Source organism: Dermacentor variabilis, unplaced genomic scaffold, assembly GCF_050947875.1.
Source record: "Dermacentor variabilis isolate Ectoservices unplaced genomic scaffold, ASM5094787v1 scaffold_22, whole genome shotgun sequence".
Classification (NCBI taxonomy): domain Eukaryota; kingdom Metazoa; phylum Arthropoda; class Arachnida; order Ixodida; family Ixodidae; genus Dermacentor; species Dermacentor variabilis.
Window position 1 is genome coordinate 1027320 of NW_027460390.1, and position 20856 is coordinate 1048175.

Consider the following 20856-nt stretch of genomic DNA (forward strand, 5'->3'; position numbering starts at 1 on the left):
AGTGGAAGGCAAAAATGCTTTTTCACTTACATATAGGTGTACATTAAAAAAAAACGGGCTGTCAAAATTAATCTGGAGTCCCCCGTTAAACCATGCTTAATAATTAGGTTGTGGTTTTGGCATGAAACACCCCGTAATTTAGTTTTAATTGTTGATTACTTTTATTATATTCTAGAAACACTATTTTCAGCATGTGTCAGCCTTAGTAAGCAGCTTGCCTCCAGTTTGCTTAGTCGTCAACATGACAAAATGAAGCATAACTCACTCATTTGTACCTCAATTTCCATTACTTCTAGGTTACCATAGTTGTAAACAGCAATGGGGACAGTGGAAATCCTTGGCAAGGTCTACCGGGTGTCTCACGTAACTTTAGTCAGGCATTAAAAAAAAAAAACATAGTAAGCCATAGCTGGGTCAAACGAATGACATATTGTTTACTGCCATGTGGCACTCCTCTGAGCGTTATTTATATTCTTCCTAATTAAAACCTGGCAAATTAGCAGATCACTTACTCAAAAATTTAATATTCACTTTAGGGCAAAGTATATTTTGTTACATTGTAGAGGGGGTTCAGAAACAACCAATCCAGTTTTTTGTGGCAACGTACCTCCTGCGTGGTGCTCCTTTTTCCACCATAAAGCCCACAAAATATGGCGGAAAAAATGTGACTGCACTATGCATTATCATATTGCAACACTCTCAAACGAATCATGTGTGCGGATTGTGGCAAAGTGAGCAACCACTTCTCCCATCGGATTGACAGTGCGTCAGCATCTCTCATGGTGATGCGCAGAAAGGATGTGTTGCCATCTCTGTAAGCCATAGCCAAGCCACCTCACACTTTGTTTGTTCAAAAGACGGTTGAGGCTGCTGCAATATGATAATGCATGAGCGCAGTTACGTGTTATTTTGCGTATTTCGCCGGCTTTCTTTAAATGCCAGAAAAAAGCGCCACGCGAGAGGTCTGTTGACGCAATAAACTGGATTGATTCTTTTTGAACCCCTTCTACAATGTAATGAAACACACTTGGCCCTAAAGTGAATATTAAAAGCTTTTTCGCAATTCAACTTAGTGAAATAACTAATTAAGCGGAATATAAAAGAGACTCTGGGGAGCATCACATGATGGAAAACAATATATTGTTGGCTTCACCCAGCTGTGATTTACTACTTTTCATTAATGCTTGGTTCTAGTTTTACGTGAAACCCCTGATATATTTTTAAATTGGCTTTCCTCAATGCTTTCGAAGTAATCTCTACTGGATTTGGCTTATCAACTTTCCTTTAATAAATGCACATTTGCACTTCTCACACCTCTTCGTTGAAAAATATGTTTTAACAAGGACTGGTTCACATTATATTATGTGCATTTCATATCCAAATGTGTGGTCGAAGTGTCACTAGGGTCCAGATTGTGTTCCGTGCTCCACACAACACCATACGGGAACATGCCGAGTTTAGCATGAAGGTTGCGCTGTTACCTGAGAGGACTGCATCTAGTGATTTTTTTTTATTCCTGTCTCGTAGATCCAATGCAAGAATTTAACGAAACTTATTTGCTTTTGGTTCTGGGAAACTCAGCACAAATATGAGTGCATAAGCCAACCACTAGCCTGCTATTGACCCTTGGCTTTCAGTCATCAACACCGACGAAGTTCCTAGCTATGACCATTGTTTCAGAGTTTTATTACTGCATTGTTGACACTTATCAGAGTGCTCTGGTAGGTAGTGCTATTAAGATCATGAAAGACAGCTTTAAAACTGTATTACAAGAATCAGCGGGTCAAAATAGCATTAATTGACCTTCGTAATATAGCTATTATGCCCATGTATGCTCACAATAAAGCTTATTTGCTGTCTTATATGAGCTTATGCTGCAGTGCCTTGAAATGACCAGTTGAACATGCCACGAGGAAATGAGTTTTGGACACTGGCTCATCGGGGTATTTGTTACATTCAAGCCATGGTCTACTGCATATATTGAAAATTGAAATTTACTTTTGTGTTCTTAGAAAGAATCCCAGATGGACAAAATTAACTTGGAGCCTCCTTCTTGTAGTGAGAGCTTTTGGGGAAAATCTCTATGAATAGTATGTACTAACACTTCGTAGTGCCAATGTTTAGTACTATCTGAAAGCAACTTGTTCTGAGACCTTAAGTTACATGCAGAATTGCTTCAATTTGTAGAAACATTGAGTAAACAGAAAGGTTTTGGGGTTTAAAATGTGCAGTTCAGCTCTATAAACCTTCTTAAAAGTTTAAGTTTTTTTGCTCTTCTAAAGATGTGCTTTATTGTGCAGCAGCCAATTTGACACCCCCTCTGGATCAGCAGACAATTTGGACAAGTCAGAAGTTCAAAAGGCACACAGTTCACAGGCTTTTACAGTGTATAGGAAGGTGACACACACTCAGGTGTCTTTTTTCTGTTTGGTTGCCTGGGTATGAATATTGTGTTGCAAGAGAAGCATTTCATACTGGCTCCTTGAAATCCTTGAATTTTAAAACGCGACTTCTGAGCCTTTGAAGACCTGAAAGGTGCCAAAAAATTATTGATTTTCATTTATTTTTCGCTTTGCAGGTTTTGCTTGAATATCTATCCATGAGCATGCCCAGTCCAGTAGTCCATACAATCATATCCACTTATCTTTTGATTAGTGAGGGTGTGCGTTGATCACCTAATTTCACAAAGTTGGGGTCTGCCATGCACTTCCACTTGCTTTCTGCTGTCACTCCAAACAGGCAACAAGAAAAGCAACACACTGAAATTTCAAACGTGTGAGGAATTTCTTTGGGGAGGGAAACCAGCAAACACAGCAGGAAAATCATGCTTCTTGAAGTATGTTTCATTCATGGCATAGCTATTTTTCTGGACAGTTCTGTGCTCTCTGGCTTCTCTGCTGTAAAGGTGATCGCATGTTCTGATATGCAACATCATTATGTCCTTGTTTTGATGATGCACCTTGATAATTTTCGTAATTCCCATAGCGGAACACAATTTTTGTGGTCATGTTTGAGGTAAAAGTATGTTGCAGAGTTGGCTTGAAGACAGTTGGAATGCTGTACTCTGCATTTTTCTAACTGCCTTGCAAAACTTTGTAAAAAGAAAAGACTATCCTTGTATAGGAAAGCAAATGTGTATGGGTGCCTTGCATTCTTTCTCCAATGGGACAACTTGTTTGCAGCGAGCCAGTGGCTGCTCAAGTACTTGCACGAGAGGGGTCATTGGAAAGACGTGCTAGTTCCTGAACAGTATGTCCTGCTGTGGTGCGTTTCGACCAGTTACCACCAGGAGCTGCTGGGAAACTATGCGGTGAGTGGAGGATGGGAAACACAATGTCAGACATGCAGTGTACAGCTCAGAAAGTGCTTTGCTTCTGCCAGCCACATTTGGGTTCAGTGTACTGTGCACAGGTAGCTAATTTTGTACATGTACGGTGTAGCTGGGAAGAAAGTTACCTACAGTTTTACATTGTTTTTGTACAGCAAAATAAGCTATCTGAATATGTAGAGCAGCAGTTTCTTTCGCACACAATGTTGTACTGTGTACTATAGCTTGTCAGTGCCTGGGCTGAGCTAAGAAGTTGACAGACCCAGGGTAAATAGGAGTTTCCTGATCGGAGAGCTCCCTAATTATCCATCATCCACAGCTTGCTACAGTGTTGGCATTTTGTAATGTGTAATGTATAATGTGTAATTTTGAAATGTGACTTAAGGCGAACTTGGATGGTCTGTGGAAGTGACTAATGGGCTACCTTGTTCGTGATGACCGTAGAAATGTGTCTTATGAGAAGTTCTTTTTCTTCCTTTCTTTTTTTTTCTTTTTGCTATGTCAGAGAAATTGTTATTTCGGTCAAATAAAGTGGTGGCATCAGCTAGTTGGTTGTATATAATTGTGTGGCCACAGTGCTAAGAATGCAGACAAAGGTAAGGCACATTGAAAACGACACAGTGTACTTTTTCTGTGCTTCCTGTCACATGTAACATAGTTTAACTCATATAACAACACAGAAAGGATTTTAAATAAAAAAAAAATACCGCATCAAAACTGAAACTGGACCCGGCAGGCTACTGAACTGCCACTTGTGTTGTCAATGGTGATGCTAAAGAAGGCGCATGCAAGAAACAGCACCACTATTAGTGACGTCTATGGTGTATGCGTTCAGCTACTTGAAATTCCAACAAATGTGTCGTGCTGCATGGCTCGCTGCAAAAAAATATAAAAAATTGTTTTCTGGAAGGTAATGCTGCTTTTGAATCCTTCATAGCAGCAGATGAGTTGAACATAGTCTCTTGTGGTACTAGCAGCTTCCCAGTTGTTGCTTAGATATTAACCTTTATTCCTAATGCTAATTCCCAATTTTTTACTTCGATCTCGGGCATACATTCAATATAAACAAGTGCAGCTTTGAACTCAATCACTTTTCCAGTAGTTACGCCCCTGTCAACTTCCAATGCCCTGACTTTGTGCAGCCTTGCACGGTGAACATCACACTGTTTCTTGACTGCCATCTCAACTATCGGCTGCCATCATTCAGCCTACTAACATTATTATAGATGGCAAAGGCATTTTCTGAGCAGCCTTCTACAAACTTTACAATATATTTATCATGGCACTAATTACACCTTGATAATAATGTGGCCACATGCTGCACTGTTGTGACATAGGGGCTAAGCTGGCCCACAATAACCGTGCTTTAATTTGCTCACACACTATGTCAGTGTTAGCTTGCTTAGACCCTCTAAGGTCAGTTGTACCAAGCCCAAAGCTTCTAGTTGCATAATTCACAATAAAGTAGCTAGAATTTGTAACTACGTAATCAAATAGGAGACTATAGTACAGAAATAAATGCGCAAGTTACACAAGCTAGACAATCTTCTGCATAGCAGATGAGCTTGAAGGTAGCTAGATTTAGCTGCAAATTGGTGATGCTGCTTTATGTTGTACTTTAGCATTAGGAGAGAGTCTAAAATAAGTTGATTGTGCCTAAAGACATCGAAAAAATATTACAACCCTAGAAGCAGCAGCGTGCAGCCGCTGTGGCCACTCAAAGCTCGTTTTCAGTCATGCTACATCATAGCACTAGTGTCGCTTGTGTGTACATGCTCCTGCTGCTACCCCTGAGATGTTGAGTGGTAGTTGGGGGGGGGGCTATGCTTGAATTGTACAGCTCCATAAGATCACAAAATTTTGGGTGAGTTTGTAAGACTGAGTGGTTGTTAGACAGAGAGAAAAAAAGAAGACATGAGGTGTGGCTTGTTCATATCTGCCAACCCTTTCGACTTTTCCATAAAGTTAATGAATTCAGGCTCGTTGTATGCTTTTACGAATGTTTTGGCAACTTTTATGAAAAAAAATTTTGTTTGCAAAAAAGTATTGTCTGTTGGTTTCTGACTATATCCTTGGAAAATAAATGAAGTACAGTCAAACGCCTTTAATAAAGAAGAGCTTAGGACCTTCAAATCCTTCTTTTACAGGTAACTTTGCTGTAAAATTGGCGCACTGCAAGCTATAAGCACGTTCGGCAAAATAAAATCATTATCATGAATTCAAGAGATAGTTACTGAATGAAGTCACTAATTTTCTTCTGCCTACTTCAACGGAATGGGCAGCTGCAGCCAATGCTATGGCAATGAAGTTCACAGCATGCTTAACGCCGAAATCGGGGCGCGCTGCGCGGTACAGCTGCTGAGAGACGAATGGCAATATTGCCTGCCTCATCAGAATTTTGGCTAGTCTGCAGGCTCTGCTGTCTCACTGACCTTCACCTCCATCTCATCCCGTCCTTGGCGATGTCGTCCGTTCCGAGCAGATCATCACTTCGGTTGAAAGTAGGGAGCTACTGCAATGCCGAAAACCTCCCGCATTGTGGTCCTTTCTATGTGCACCGCTGGTCTGTGGCTAACCTAATCCACAAAAAGGGAGATGTTAAAGAATCGAAAAGTTATAGGCCCATTAGCTTACTCCCAGTATTATATAAAATAATTACCAAAATAATCTCCAATAGAATAAGGGCAACACTGGACTTTAGTCAACCAAGGGAATAGGCAAGTTTCAAAAAGGGATACTCTGCAATAGATCACATCCATGTCATCAATCAGGTAATCGAGAAATCCGCAGAGTACAATCAGCCACTGTACATGGCTTTCATAGATTATGAAAAGGCATTTGATTCAGTAGAGATACCAGCAGTCATAGTCATTACATAATCAAGGAGTACAGACTGTTTACATAAATATCCTGGAAAATATCTACAAAGATTCCACAGCTACCTTAATTTTACACAAGAAAAGCAGGAAGATACCAATAAAGAAAGGGGTCAGACAGGCAGACACAGTCTCTCCAATGCTCTTCACTGCATGCTTGGAAGAAGTATTCAAGCTATTAAAACTGGGAAGGCTTAGGAGTAATTAAGGATTGACGGCGAAAATCTCGGCAAGCTTCGGTTTGCCGATGACATCATTCTATTCAGGAACAATGCAGATGAATTACAACAAATGACTGAGGACCTTAACAGAGAGAGTGTAAAAGTGGGGTTGAAGATTAATATGCAGAAGACAAAGATAATGATGAATAGCCAGGCAAAGGAACAAGAGTTCAAGATCGCCAGTCAGCTTCTAGAGCCTGTGAAGGAGTACGTTGACCTAGGTCAGTTAATCACAGGGAACCCTGATCATGAGAAGGAACTCCATAGAAGAATAAAAATGGGTTGGATCACATACGACAGACATTGTCAGCTCCTGACTGGGAGCTTACCATTATCATTGAAAAAAAAAAAAAAAAGGTGTATAATCAGTGCATTTTACCGGTGCTGACATATGGGGTAGAGACTTGGAGACTGACAAAGAAGCTTGAGAACAAGTTAAGGACCGTGCAAAGAGCAATGGAACGAAGATTGCTAGGCATGGTGGTGGTGCTGCTACCTGTGTTCATTGTATCAGAACTTGGGAGCGCGACTCTATTCATTCGTTGTACAACACAAATTCATTGTAGTGGTCTTTGCTGTGGAGGCGTTCACAATGCACATGGCAGGTAGGAATTTGGCCCGGACATAAGGAATTTAATGTACAGATCATTTTTCATAGCTGAAATATTCGACTGTACTGGGTGAGTTGAAATTGATTTGTGATTCACTGCACAATAAAACACGGGCACAACGAAAAGTAGGGATGGTGCAGCAGCAAATTAATCATTTGTTGCTGCACCTGTCTCTACTTTTTCTTGCCCCCGTCCTGTTTGGTGTGAAAGCATCAAATAGTTGACTGAGTGAAAAAGCCGGCGTCTGTGGCATCAAATTGGCACCTAAATTCCCCTTGGCTATGATATCACATCACATACACACCTCAGTAAAGCAGAGCAAGGGAAAGGGAAAACCTGCTGCTGCACTGGTATGCCAGGCATTGCGTTAGGGGAGAGGGCGTCAGCACGATGCCATGTCACCCTTGCTCTCAGATGCCTGTGTTATCTGCAAGTTCCCTTGTCCATGCAAGCTCTCACCTGCATTGTAACTTTGCCTCGGTAATTGCTTTAAAAGAATTAATGTATAAAAAACTATACATTTGAAAAGAAAAAATGTTGGCAGTAGTGAGTTTCGAACCTACGACCCCACGCTCCAAAGTCGTGTGTCTTACCCACTGGGCTAAACCAGCACCTCCTAGATAGCAGGCCTGTGCACTCTGCTTTTTGAAGTCATGCTAGTTGGACTGAAATATTTATTGCCCTGCATGGCATGATGATAGGGTGACGTCAAAATCACCGTGACTTACTCGAGAGCGTCCTCATTAGATTCTGTGGCAGTTGGGCAAGGTTGCATGATGCCACGGATCGAAGTGCACCGGCCTTGTGCTATCTAGGAGGCGTTGGCCAATCTTCTCAATGCGCTCGCTTGCCCGCGAGGAGTTCATAACCTGAAATACCTCTCAGCGGCTTATAAATGAACATTATTGCTTTCGCATTCACAACTCATAAGAAGTGCATAGGTGCCCTCGGATATTTTGCACTTTAAATCATGATAGCATTGGAATTCTGATTGTGCAAGGGCACCTGAGGGATACCTGCTTCACGCAAGTTTATTCATGCAACTTCCTGAAACAGGCAAAATGGGCAACAACAAATCACTAAGAACGTCACTGTAATCTAAAAACTGCGCTACTTGTCAGTTTGTGCCTTTTCATGTTTGCTGCTTCTAGCAGTAAATCATCGGTAATAAAGTGTGTATATACACCCCGCCCCCCGAAAGTGTATGCTCAGGGCAAACTTAAGAAAATGCCTGCTATTCCTCCCCTCTTCCCTTCAGGTTTTGTGTCTGTGAGAATATTATTGTTAAATTTCACACGTTGACAGGTACGCTTGCCTGTCTCATCCTGTTTTTACTTAGCCTTGTGTCTTTGCTTTTTTCATACTTGGAAACCTATACAGTTTTATCGTGAAATGCTTGATTTTTATCGTAAATGCTTGACCTCGGCATGGAAAACTGGATCTCCAATCTTGTAAGCTCGTAGCTTACAATCATGACCTTGTAAGTGCCCTGAACAAGTGGGATCCGACGATTATGTTGGCTAACTTTGTCTTCTACCTACAAGGCACGGCGAAGGTGTGGTATAACAACCACAAGGAAGAGCTTGACGACTGGGACATGTGCAAACAGAAGCTCAGGGACTTGTTTGGCCGTCCTGCCGGGCGGAAGAGCACCGCTAAGAAAGAACTAATGACCCGCACCCGGACGTCCACAGAATCATACGTCTCTTGCATCCAGGACATGCTGGCTGTGTGCCATAAGGCCGACAGCGATGTGTCTGTGTCAGACAAGCTTGGGCATGTACTGAAGGGGATAGCTGACGATGCTTTCAACCTGCTCATGAGCAAAAATTGTGGAATGGTACAGGACATCATTAGAGAATGTCAATGCTTTGAGCCGGCCAAGAGTCGCCGCATTGCAACGCCATTTGCACGTCTGCCAAACACAAACACAGCTGTGACATCCTCTTGTGATGACAAGCTAGGAGTGCAGCGACCATCATCATCCGATGATCTGATGCAGATAATGCGGCGACAACTTGAAGCCATGGCTTCTGCAGCCCTTTATTCTCACCCCTTTATTCTCACCCCAGTCGGTCGAACAACTTCCCTACAGCATAACTTGTGCAGGCGATAGCCCACGAAGAACTAGCTAATCTTGGAGTTCATTCCGTATGTGCCGTTGCCGCTCATGCTCCAGGTCCATCGACTGGTCCACGGTATCCTGCACGCTACCGAAATCTTGCCGAGTGACGAGCCGCAGACAATCAGCCAATCTGTTTTGCCTGCCGGTGTATCGGTCATGTTGCTCGCCATTGTAACAACCGTACTGTATGCTCCCATCTGTGACCACCATTCACTAGTTATTATTGCCCCGCACAGAGCGAGTGTCGTTACCAGCCTTCATTGGCACCACAACAGCCAAACAATGACACTCATGTTCTTTAGAACAGTTCCTCATCGTCATTCCGACGTCACCAGTCCCATTCGCCACCATCTCGTCTACCATTGTCCCTGTTGCTGCAGGCTCATTGCCCACTGTCCCTGATGCAGCCCCGACGCCCATCTCCGGAAAACTAAGCGATGAAGCTCCCGGAGGTGATGCTGTATTGACGACTCGACCGCAAAACCCTCTGATTGTTTTGCTGACCAAACAGAACTTTATGGATGTTTTAGTCGATGGCGTGAGTGTCTCAGCACTCATTGACACTGGCGTGAGGAGTCCCCAATTGCGCCGATGCCTGAACACAAAGTTCGCACACCCGCTGGATTACGCATCCTTCGCATCGCCGACGGAGTAATGCCTACCGTGCTTGGTAAGTGCACCGCTCGCATTGTCATTGCGAAGCATCTAACGACTGTTTTGTTTGCCGTTTTGTAACAATGCCCTTACAACGTTACACTCGGCTTAGACTTTTTATCGTCCCATTCAGCCCTCTTTGATTGTGCATCTAGTGTCATTCAGCTTGAACTGCCCCACGGCTGCTATAGTCCACCAGTCACACAACCACGGTTATGCTCTCCTGAAGACATCCACCTGTTGCCTCAAGCCAATTTACATACGTCACTCTGCTGTCGTTCCTATCTTTTCCTGATGGTGCCTATGTACTACAGTTGAACCTCGATATAACGAAGCTGCTGCCGCGCTACAAGAGGCCCTACACGACAGTGCGTCGGCTTGGTGATGTGAACTATGAGATCGCTTTGTTGGACTCCCGTGCCCCCATGGATGTCATGCATGTGTCCTGGCTCAAGCCTTACTTTGCTGCGTGTTCACCTCCCTTATAGTTAGCACTTAGACGGCACCTTTACAGGTGGGTGTTATGTTACGGCGGAACCAAGAGTGGCGCCAATCAGAAGATGATTTGATGTGTGTAGGTGGAATCAGTCTTGGCAGCCAGCCATCTTGTTTATGCATCGTTGTCTCTCTTGTAAATATTGTAAATACATTGTTACATGTGACTTCTGCAACGTAACAATATCAGTAGTATAGTGTACTAGAATATTCTGCTACGCTATATCGGCATAGACAGTGCTCTGTGTGCCAGTGCACCTCTTTGATTTGTTGTCCCTGACTGTCCAGGACTTTCGGACATGCTGTATATACAATGCTCATTGGCTGAAAACACCACCTCAGTAAATCCGGGACTGTTAAGGACACCCCCGCAGGGGCGTCTGTGTCAGCAGGCGTTTGGTGTGTTGCGACACCACGTACCCGAGCACACGAGGGTTGGACCCTCCCGCGTGTAGCCGTGCGCGGCTCAGCCGTGTCCGGGGAAAGGGGGATCCTGGAGGTTGAGGCGATGCCGGGTGTTCGGACCTTTAAGGCCCCCCGGCGGAGGCAACACACCTCTTTGGCCTCTGCTTCACGTAGACGGCATCCCCGGACTGACCCACCCGGGGGAAATCGGCAGTCGCCTTTTCCTGTCTCTCACTTCGCACATCTTCGTCTTTCCCTCTCACTTTTAGTCTTTCCTGTCTTCTTTTTCTTCTGATAACTTCCAACATTCCTGGCGGCGAGGGTTAACCTGGTGTGCTATGACCTACCTTGGTTATAACATATGTGGTTATAGCGACGATGTACAGTTGGCATGGTAGGGTTTGCTTCACCGCATACCCTGCCGTGTCCCCTTGTTGGGCTCGGTGGTGGGTGACTGGCATCGTCGCTGAATACACAACACATTTCATGGGAACTTCCAACCCCTTCTGTACCGATCGTCCCTCTAAAAGGGGGCGCACCGATGCTACGTTTCAGTTTTTTTTTAAAAGGCACTCAGACTTTCCCTAAATTTCACGTTGTCCACAGTGACAAACCTGACAAGAAAGCAAGAACAATTTCACCATTCGTTGTCGCGAAGCATCTCGCAGAGACCATTGGAGGCAGCTATAAGATCACCAAGCTGGCCAGTGGGGACCTATTACTAGAACTAAAAGACAAAGCACAACACGACAAGCTAACAAAACTTGTACAACTTGGAGACATCCCTGTCAGTGTGACAGCACACCGAACCATGAATACGGCCAAAGGCGTAATCTCTGACATAGACTTGATGGACTTGACCGATGAAGAACTCCTGGAAGGATGGAAAGATGAAAACGTAATAAGTGTACAAAGAATAAAGATTAGACGTGACAACAAGGAACTGCCAACTAAGCACCTGATTATTACCTTTGGCTCTAGCACACTACCAGAGACATTAGAAACTGGATATACCAAACTCAGAGTATGACCATACATCCCAAACCCTCGACGTTGTTTTAAATGCCAGAGGTTTGGTCATGCTTCCCAGAGCTGCCGAGGGCGGCTAACATGTGCAAAATGTGGCATCAATGACCACTCTGCAGATGACTGTAAGGCTGAGCCCCGTTGTAGTAATTGTAATGGTGGTCACCCAGCATATTCCCGATCATGCGCAGTCTGGCAGAAAGAAAAAGAAATAATTACAATAAAGGTAAAAGAAAACATAACTTTCAGAGAAGCAAGGCAACGCATCTCACAAACATTTACACAGACCGCGTCTTTCGCCGAAGTGGTACGTCGGGGGGCAGTACCACAACGGCACTTGGCGGACGCCAGCACCACGCGTAGCGAGCGTGCGGCAACGCCACCCGCCCCCACGGTGGGAGCAGCGAAGGCTGCCCTACCTCTCCCGTATTTGTCCACAGTTGAGGCCTCCGCTAGTGCTGGCACCAGTCAGTCCAGCTCAGAGGTCAAGACTAGCCCACCAACCACCAGGACGGTGGGCTCCAAGGCCTTGTCTTCTGAGACAAGGCTTTCACGGAAAACACACCGCTCGCAAGAGCGGCTGTCCAGTGCCTCTCAAGAGGCCATGGACACAACACCGAGTCAGAAGGCGCAGTTGACGCCTAAGGAGCGGCGCGATTTTGCCGATCGCTCCAAAAAAGACAAAACTCCAATTACAGGGCCCCAAAAGGGCAACATAAGCTAAACCAAGTTCATTCTCTTTGACACATAGCACAACATTTATTTTAATATGGATACACTGATTATTCAGTGGAATATCAGAGGCCTGCTCTGCAACCTCGATGATATCCAAGAACTCCTTAATCAACTAACTCCTAAAGTGCTGTGTGTCCAAGAGACTCATTTGAAATCTAAACACAAACACTTCCTACGTCAGTATGTTATTTTTCGGAAGGATCGCGATGATGCCCTCGCATCATCCGGCGGCGTAGCCATCATAGCTGACAAATCTTTAGCCTGTCAACACTTACAGCTACAAACAACCCTTGAGGCAGTGGCCATTCGAGCTGTACTGTTAAATAAGCTGATAACCATCTGCTCCCTATATATACCGCCGCATTTTCAGCTCCACAAACAAGAATTCCAAACACTAATAGATCAGTTGCCTGAACCATATCTTGTGCTTGGAGATTTAAATGCGCACAGCAACCTATGGGGCGACTCGCGCTGCGACGCGAGAGGTCGCTTGATTGAACAGTTCCTTTTTTCTTCAGGTGCATGTCTTTTGAATGGGAAGGAGCCCACGTATTATAACATGGCAAACAAAACATACTCCTCAATAGATCTTAGCATAGCATCTCCTACTCTTCTACCTTACTTTCAATGGAAAGTTATTAAAAACCCATATGGGAGTGATCATTTCCCTGTAGTTCTAAGCACACCTATCGCTGATGAATGCCTTCCACAATTACCTCGCTGGAGAACTGACTCGGCTGACTGGGAAACGTTCAAAAAGCTTGCTTGTTTATCCTGGGACGACATGTGTGCTTTAAGCATAGACGCTGCGGTTGAATATTTTACGGCTTTTCTCCTTGACACCTCCTTCAAATGTATTCCTGTAACAAGTGGATTCTCCACAAAACGCCGTCTTCCATGGTGGAACGAGGAGTGTCGAAAAGCACGAAAGAAGCAAAACAAGGCATGGGGTTTACTTCGGGATTCTCCGACAGCAGAAAATCTAGTCGATTTCAAGCAGGTCAAATCCCAGGGTCGAAGAACGCGGCGACAAGCTAGAAGAGAGAGTTGGAGAAAGTATATATCAGGCATTAACTCCTACACTGACGAAACAAAGGTTTGGAATAGAGTTAATAGAATAAAGGGTCGACAGTCTTACTCTCTGCCTTTAGTGAATACTCAAGGCGACAGCATGGAAGATCAGGCGAACTTTCTTGGCGCACATTTCGAACAGATATCTAGCTCGTCGCACTACTCTGAAACATTCCAAAGGTACAAAAGGCAAATAGAAGGACAACCATTAGAAAGGAAAAGCACACAATACGAGGCATACAATAGACCCTTTTGCATGGCAGAGCTTCAGGCAGCCCTAAACAGCTGCAGCCAATCTGCCCCCGGATCTGACCGCATCCTATATGAAATGCTTAAACACCTGCCGCCTGAAACACAAAAAACCCTTCTTTGTCTCTACAATTCTATATGGTCGTCCGGCCGCATTCCCTCTGCTTGGAAAGAGGCCATCATAATTCCTATATTGAAACAGGGTAAGGACCCTTCTTTGGCAAATAGTTATAGGCCTATAGCATTGACGAGCTGCTTATGTAAAGTTTTTGAAAAGATGGTAAACAGTCGCCTGGTACATTATCTAGAAATTAACAAGAAATTAGATCAATATCAATGTGGCTTTAGAGAAGGCAGATCAACGACAGATCAGCTTGTACGCATGGAAATGTATATCAGGGAAGCGTTTGTCCACAAACAGCTTGTGTTGTCCGTGTTTCTTGACATGGAGAAGGCGTATGATACCACGTGGCGCTTCGGGATCCTTCGGGATCTTTCTGCAATGGGCATTCGCGGCAACCTGCTGAGAATAATTGAAAGCTATCTCTCTAACAGGACATTTCGCGTTAGAGTTGGCAACGTGCAATCTCGACCATTCATACAGGAGACAGGCGTACCGCAGGGTGGAGTACTGAGCTGTACGTTATTTATTGTTAAAATGAATTCCCTCCACACCGTATTACCTCGCACACTCTTCTATTCCGTCTATGTGGACGACGTACAGATAGGGTTCAGGTCATGCAATCTTAGCATTTGCGAGAGGCAGCTACAACTTGGCTTGAATAGATTCTCAAGGTGGGCGGACGAGAATGGTTTCAAATTGAACCCCCAAAAGAGCACATGTGTCCTGTTTTCTAACAAGAGAAGTGTACTACCACAACCCGATATTAACCTTAATGGAGAAAGACTAACTGTTAGCCCTGAACACAAATTCTTAGGTGTTATCCTGGACACAAAGCTTAACCTCGTCCCCCAAAAATATCTTAAAGAAAAATGCCTCAAGACCATGAACCTCCTCAAGCTGCTCTCTCGAACAATCTGGGGCAGTGACAGGAAGTGTCTGCTAAGCCTGTATAAGAGTCTTGTACAATCACGCCTCGATTACGGAGCCGTGGTGTACCACTCCGCAACTGAGAGTGCGCTAAAGATTCTCGATCCAGTCCACAACCTCGGTATACGACTGGCAACAGGCGCCTTTAGAACTAGCCCTGTTGAAAGTTTGTACGTCGAGGCCAACAAATGGTCCTTACATCTACACAGAACTTTCTTAAGTTTTTCATACTACACTAAGGTAAAATCAGACACCAAGCATCCATGTCATTCCATTGTTAGCGACCTGTCCGCTGCCAGACTTTACAGTAACCGCCCACGTATTAGAACTCCTTTGAGCCTACGTTTGGAAGCAATGGCAGAAGAAACAAACATCCATCTCCCAGAAAATATCTTAATGCCTCCCACTCGCCTTCCACCGCCTTGGGAATGGCAGACCATGGAGTGCGATATCTCTTTTGTTGCAATAACGAAACATGCACCTGAGGCACATATACTATCACACTTCCTCGAACTCCAAGCGCAGTACTGCTGTGCCGAGTATTATACAGATGCCTCTAAATCATCTGCTGGTGTCGCGTATGCAGCTCTTGGGCCAGTTTTTTCCACCTCCGGTACTCTAAATCCTAACACAAGTATTTTTACGGCTGAAGCGTACGCAGTACTCTCAGCCGTAAAGCACATCAGAAAAACAAATCTGAATAAGGCCATCATTTTCACAGATTCATTAAGCGTAATAAGGGCCTTAATTAGTTTTCGAAAACATAAGAACCCTATTTTTAATGAACTATACACACAACTATGCCTAGCATTAATGTACAACCAGAACATCATCCTATGTTGGGTACCTGGCCATAGGGGCATAAAAGGCAATGTAGCTGCTGACGAAAGTGCAACGTCAGTCACGTTTAATGAAACGGATATGAATAAACCTATATCAGCAAAAGAACTTAAGCCCTTCTTACGCAACAAACTGAGGAAGTACTGGCAGGACCAATGGGATAATGCAGTATTGAATAAGCTACACGTTATCAAGCCAAAATTAGGGAACTGGATAACTGAAAAAACAACAAGACATAAGGAAGTGCTTCTGTGTAGATTAAGAATAGGACATACGTACGCCACTCACTCCTACCTTTTGACGGGAAGCGAACCACCGACATGTAGCAAATGTGGCAACAGGCTTACAGTTATTCATGTTCTTATCCAATGCACTGAAATAGAGGCAGAAAGAAAAAAGCACTTTCCCTCTGCTTATATCCAACACATACCGTTACATCCAGCATTTTTTCTTAGCAATGAACCCCTTTTTACTTTTCAATCACTATTCAACTTTTTATTTGAAACTGACACCCTAAATGTGATTTGGCCAGGCTACTTGTAGCGCGGCCTCCACCTGGAGGTCGTAGCTGCAATGAAAACATTTTCTAGAGCACCTGCCTCCCAGCCCTTGCTTTCAAGGCTTTGCTGAGGCACTAGTGCTACAGATTTTACATAATGTACTGACCATCCCCATCTTGTGAAACATCTATTGTCATCGCAGAAACGATCAATGACAGTCATTTTTTATATTATGTATATACTTGTATTTTACGCACTTTAGAGCAAATAAATTTTAGGCCCTTTTACAGCCACATCGCACCACATGCATATACTGCGCTTTTTAGCGAATATTTTAGGCCACTATAGAGCCGTGTTTCATTACTCCCCGCAATTAACACCCATATATCATTCAGAAGTACAGACCATCGACTTGGCGCTCTTTGGTCACATCTGGCCCTTGCGCCAAAAAACCCTACTAATCAATCAATCAATCAATCAATCATGTTAAGGACAGATAATTGGAAGAGGCCCACTCATGCTCGGTGGCATGTGTGCGTTTCAATAGTTTTGTGCTGTACTTCTTTGTCCTGGAGGTGCATCACACGTATTGGTGGTGGGATACACTCGCAGAACTTTACATGATATCGGAAAAGAAGTACTTTCAAGGTTTCATTTCAAGTTATCTTGAAATTCCCCAGGCATTCAGAAGTTGTGCAAGGAGAAAGAGTATGCAATTTGCAGCGTGTGTAATTGCGACATTCAATTTCTCTTGCTGGTTGGCAGTATATCTTGTTTCATCTGAATATGAGGAAACACAAGGACGGTGCCAAAGTTCTCGAGAGTTATGAAAAGTTGGTTGGTTTTCTTTTTCTTCTTCCTTAGAGGCAGATCATCCTGCAACTAAGGCTGAGTGTTTCTCCACAGCGTTCCTTATATAGGACATAATAATTCCGTTCGCTGCAACCAACCAAGCTGGCGATCGATCTGCTCCAGAAATATCTCCAGGATCCAAAGAAACACAAAACTACGCATGTGACCACACTAAGACTGCCACATTTGTGAAAGTAATGGTCAACCAAGTTACAAGCGATGTTGTCAGATTTCTCCAAACTATTCTGTTTTCTATGGGGGTGTATAGTAGCAATGATACTCGCAGCGATGTCAGACTTTCCGATGGTTGTGATGTTTCCCAACAGGATTGTTTGCACAACCCTGTTTGTGATGCCTGTTTTGGAACTTGACTCATCTTTGCATTCTCCTACCATTTCTGCAGTGTGTGCTTATATAAGGTTTGTTTTTGGTTGAGACAGTTTTGAATAGAGAGTTCAATATTTTGTACAATGATTTGACCTTTTGTATATTTCATCTAATTTTACTAATATTTGGCTGTGATCCTAGTATACAAAAGATTTTGGCATTGGCAGGTATGTTTTTCGTGTCGTGTGGCAACTATGTACATTAAACCTCGATATAACGAATTTCAATATTACGAATTTCTCGATATAACGAATATTAACTTTTCATAACCTCTTGTCCAAAGAACACCATGTGTTTAGAACCTCAAAATAATGAAGTGTGTTTGTGTGCGACTTAAATATAACGAAATTTCACTGCCACCGCAAAGGAATGCCGAGACAATAATAAATGGAAACTTCACTGACGCAGATGGTCAAATGATTGAATTACCAGTGGCTGCTTGCAAACGCACCTCTCAAATCGCGTGACAAGTGACTGCCGATGTGGAGCCGCATCATGTTCCGTATAAAGTCCAAGTGTGATAAGGTCCTCCTGCGCACTGTGTGCTTTAGGTGCGAGTGAAAGTGTGCGACGGTGAGACAAGAAAGATGCTGGCTTCACGAGTGATGCCTTGCCTCACGAGCCGAGGGAAATAGGGGGAGGGGAGTGAGCTCATGATATCGCGATCGAACTCGCGCGACGGGGGCAGGGAGGAGTGAGGAGTAAGTTGGCGCGCGTCTTGGTTGTGGCTGCGCATGGCTGTAAGCATGGCTGAGCGCATACGTAGCCGCGCACTCTGCTTTAGAGGTAATCTACTGCGTCTGCAAAGAAGCGTGTAGAGACGGCAGGGCACCTTGTAAGCAGTCTTCCCGCATGTTTGGTATTGGAGATTGTGTAATCTCGAGCTTCGGTGACCCTTGGAGCGAGAGGCAGATGAAGCATTCGCTCCTCGCTGCTGGTGCTTTTCCTGATAGCTTTGTCCCAGTGCGGGCGAGGCTATCAGCCACAGGGGCGGAGTGTACACGAAAGCATGGCTGACTTCGTTTAATTCGCACAGCCGATGTGAAGATATCATTGACGTAGGTGGTATGAAACAGTATCATTCGTTGCCGACCCCCAATTTACCAAATGAATTGTTTTTTCATTCAAATTTGCTTTTTTCGATTGCCCGATAATTAGGAAAATTCTGCGGGCCCTTTCCGTGTAAGAAAAATTGATTGACAAAGGTACTTATTTGCGTAAAAGGCAGAATTTCAATACAGCAAAATTTCGTTATAACGAAGCAAACTGACGATTTTACCGGCTTTGTTATATCGAGGCTTAATTTAATTGCAATATCAAATCATGGCGCTTCCTGTTCTAGACTTGAGGGAATGGACATGCTGCCACACTCATTCGTACAGGAAATAGCCAGTCTGTCAGATACCTACATAGCTACACAGTAAGGAATTTTTGAGTAGGAGATAGCTTTTGCTCTCATTGTCATAGTTGGCGGGTTTTTTTTAAATTCCTGCTTTAGATGCTTGCTGCCCATGATAACATGGCACATCACCTGTATGGCAAAGGCACATGATGCCCCACTGGTCACACATGCCTTTATCTTTTTGCCATCAAGAAGGCAGAATCTGCCAGCATAACCATGCTAAGACAGTCTTCTGTGGCCTCTCGGCTATGATGCTATATTAAGTTTATTATTTACATAAGTGTATTTTGCAAAAGTGTTTGAAGGCTATGTTGTTCATGTTGACACAGTACTCATGTCTTGTCCTTCCTTGGCTCAGTCTGTTTTCACACTGTTTCTTCACTTCCTAGGGTACATTTTGTTCATTTTCTGGGCACTACTTTTTCTTAACTCTCCAAGTGAGTCTTGTATTTGCTTTTAACTTATTGCTTTTGGGGCCATTTGATGTTGCTATTTTTGTGTTAATTCCACCAAACACTACCTAAATGAAACATTATTATTTCGTCCTAAGAACTTACACAGGCTGGGCACTTTATGGTAGCATGTTTACAAAAGTAACACTGTATTTGACAGGCAGAACATCGCCTTTTTGTCTGTGGTGTTTGACTTGAAAAAGTACCATTAATTAAGCTGTGAATAGAGGTGGATAATATGGCCAAACATATTGTTGCCTCTAGATAGTGTTTGCTTTTGAATACTAACTTCAACCATTGCTACCAGGCTGCATGTCTAAAGATGGAACCACATGTAATCATTTCTGCGATCCATTGGACTTCTTGATGGTCTAGACAGCTGCGTTGCAAGCTACCATGTCTGCACAAAACAGCTGTTCACGGGCAAGTGTCTTGTTACATATACAAGTAGTGACATACTTTGCTAGCTGTTTGATATCACAATGATTGCATTTTATTTTCAGCTAATTGCATTGCTAGTCCATGTGACAGTAACATGCTTTTTAACATTGCATGCTCAAATGCCATTGCTTCGCAGTTCTGCGAGTGGATGGAGCTACTCGAATTGCCCGAAGGCCTGGAGGTGCATCTTAGTAACTCACAGGTAGCACTTAAGCCTTTGGTGGTGAGTGAAAAAGCAGTTGACTCTTGCTCAAATTTTTTGTAGTCTTTGGCTGCCTTTATATGTGGAAATTTTCAGAGTATGCATGAGTTTACTTTCACTGAGGCCTTATAAAAACAAGGGGGGAGGGGGATGATATTCATACTTTCGCTGTAATGTGGTAGTCTGCAACTTGAAAGAACATGTGGTGGTTGAGAGTTCAGCAAACAGAGGTCAACCTCAAGTTAATTCATGCACAAACAGTAAGGTAAAAGGCCACCAAGCACTTTAGGTAAACTTAAGAAATATCTAAACAGGTGAGACCTTTCATTGAGCTGAGCAAATTCTGATTGGAGGACATGTAATCTACAACACTGCCAATTTTGAATTTGACAAGTATTTGCTGTGTTGACTTGCTGTGGTTGCTTCGTAGCTATGGCATTACGCTGCTCATCATGAAGATGCAGTTTCAATTCCAGCCTGTGGTGGCCACCTTGTGATGGGGGCTGAATGCAAAAACATTCATGTAGTACTGTGCTTTTAGTGTATGTTCAGTGAAACCCCAGGTGGTTTAAACAAACCTGAAGTGCTCCACTATGGTGTCCTTCATAACCCACTGTACAGTTTGGGAGGTTATACCCCTGACACATGGGCACTCCAAAGACATTTGGACTAGGGGACACATACAGTAAAGGTGTGTGCTTATGTGGGGTGACACACAACAAAGGAGTAGTTCTTTTTAGGTAAGGCTTCCTTGTGGAAAGAAAAATATCAGAACTCCAGGGGTGGGACTGCTGCACCAATTGCGCCATTTTGATACAAACACAAACTCCTGCGCCAAGCTGCACCAAACACAGCAAATTGACCGAAATTGCGCCATGCTATACCAGAATGACTTCGGCATGCCTGCTCCGGCAGTGGCCGCGAACAGTGAGT

The 20856-nt window shown here is 43.7% G+C and overlaps 1 protein-coding gene across 1 annotated transcript in view; it reads left to right on the forward strand.

Annotated features, from left to right (window-relative positions):
* LOC142568594 (uncharacterized) overlaps nucleotides 1-20856 on the forward strand; it is a 203911-nt gene that overhangs the window by 133573 nt on the left and 49482 nt on the right. The window contains exons 19-20 of the mRNA XM_075678472.1: nucleotides 3183-3310; nucleotides 19858-19944. Of these exons, the coding sequence (XP_075534587.1) occupies nucleotides 3183-3310; nucleotides 19858-19944 (215 nt within the window). The remainder of the gene's footprint in view (nucleotides 1-3182; nucleotides 3311-19857; nucleotides 19945-20856) is intronic.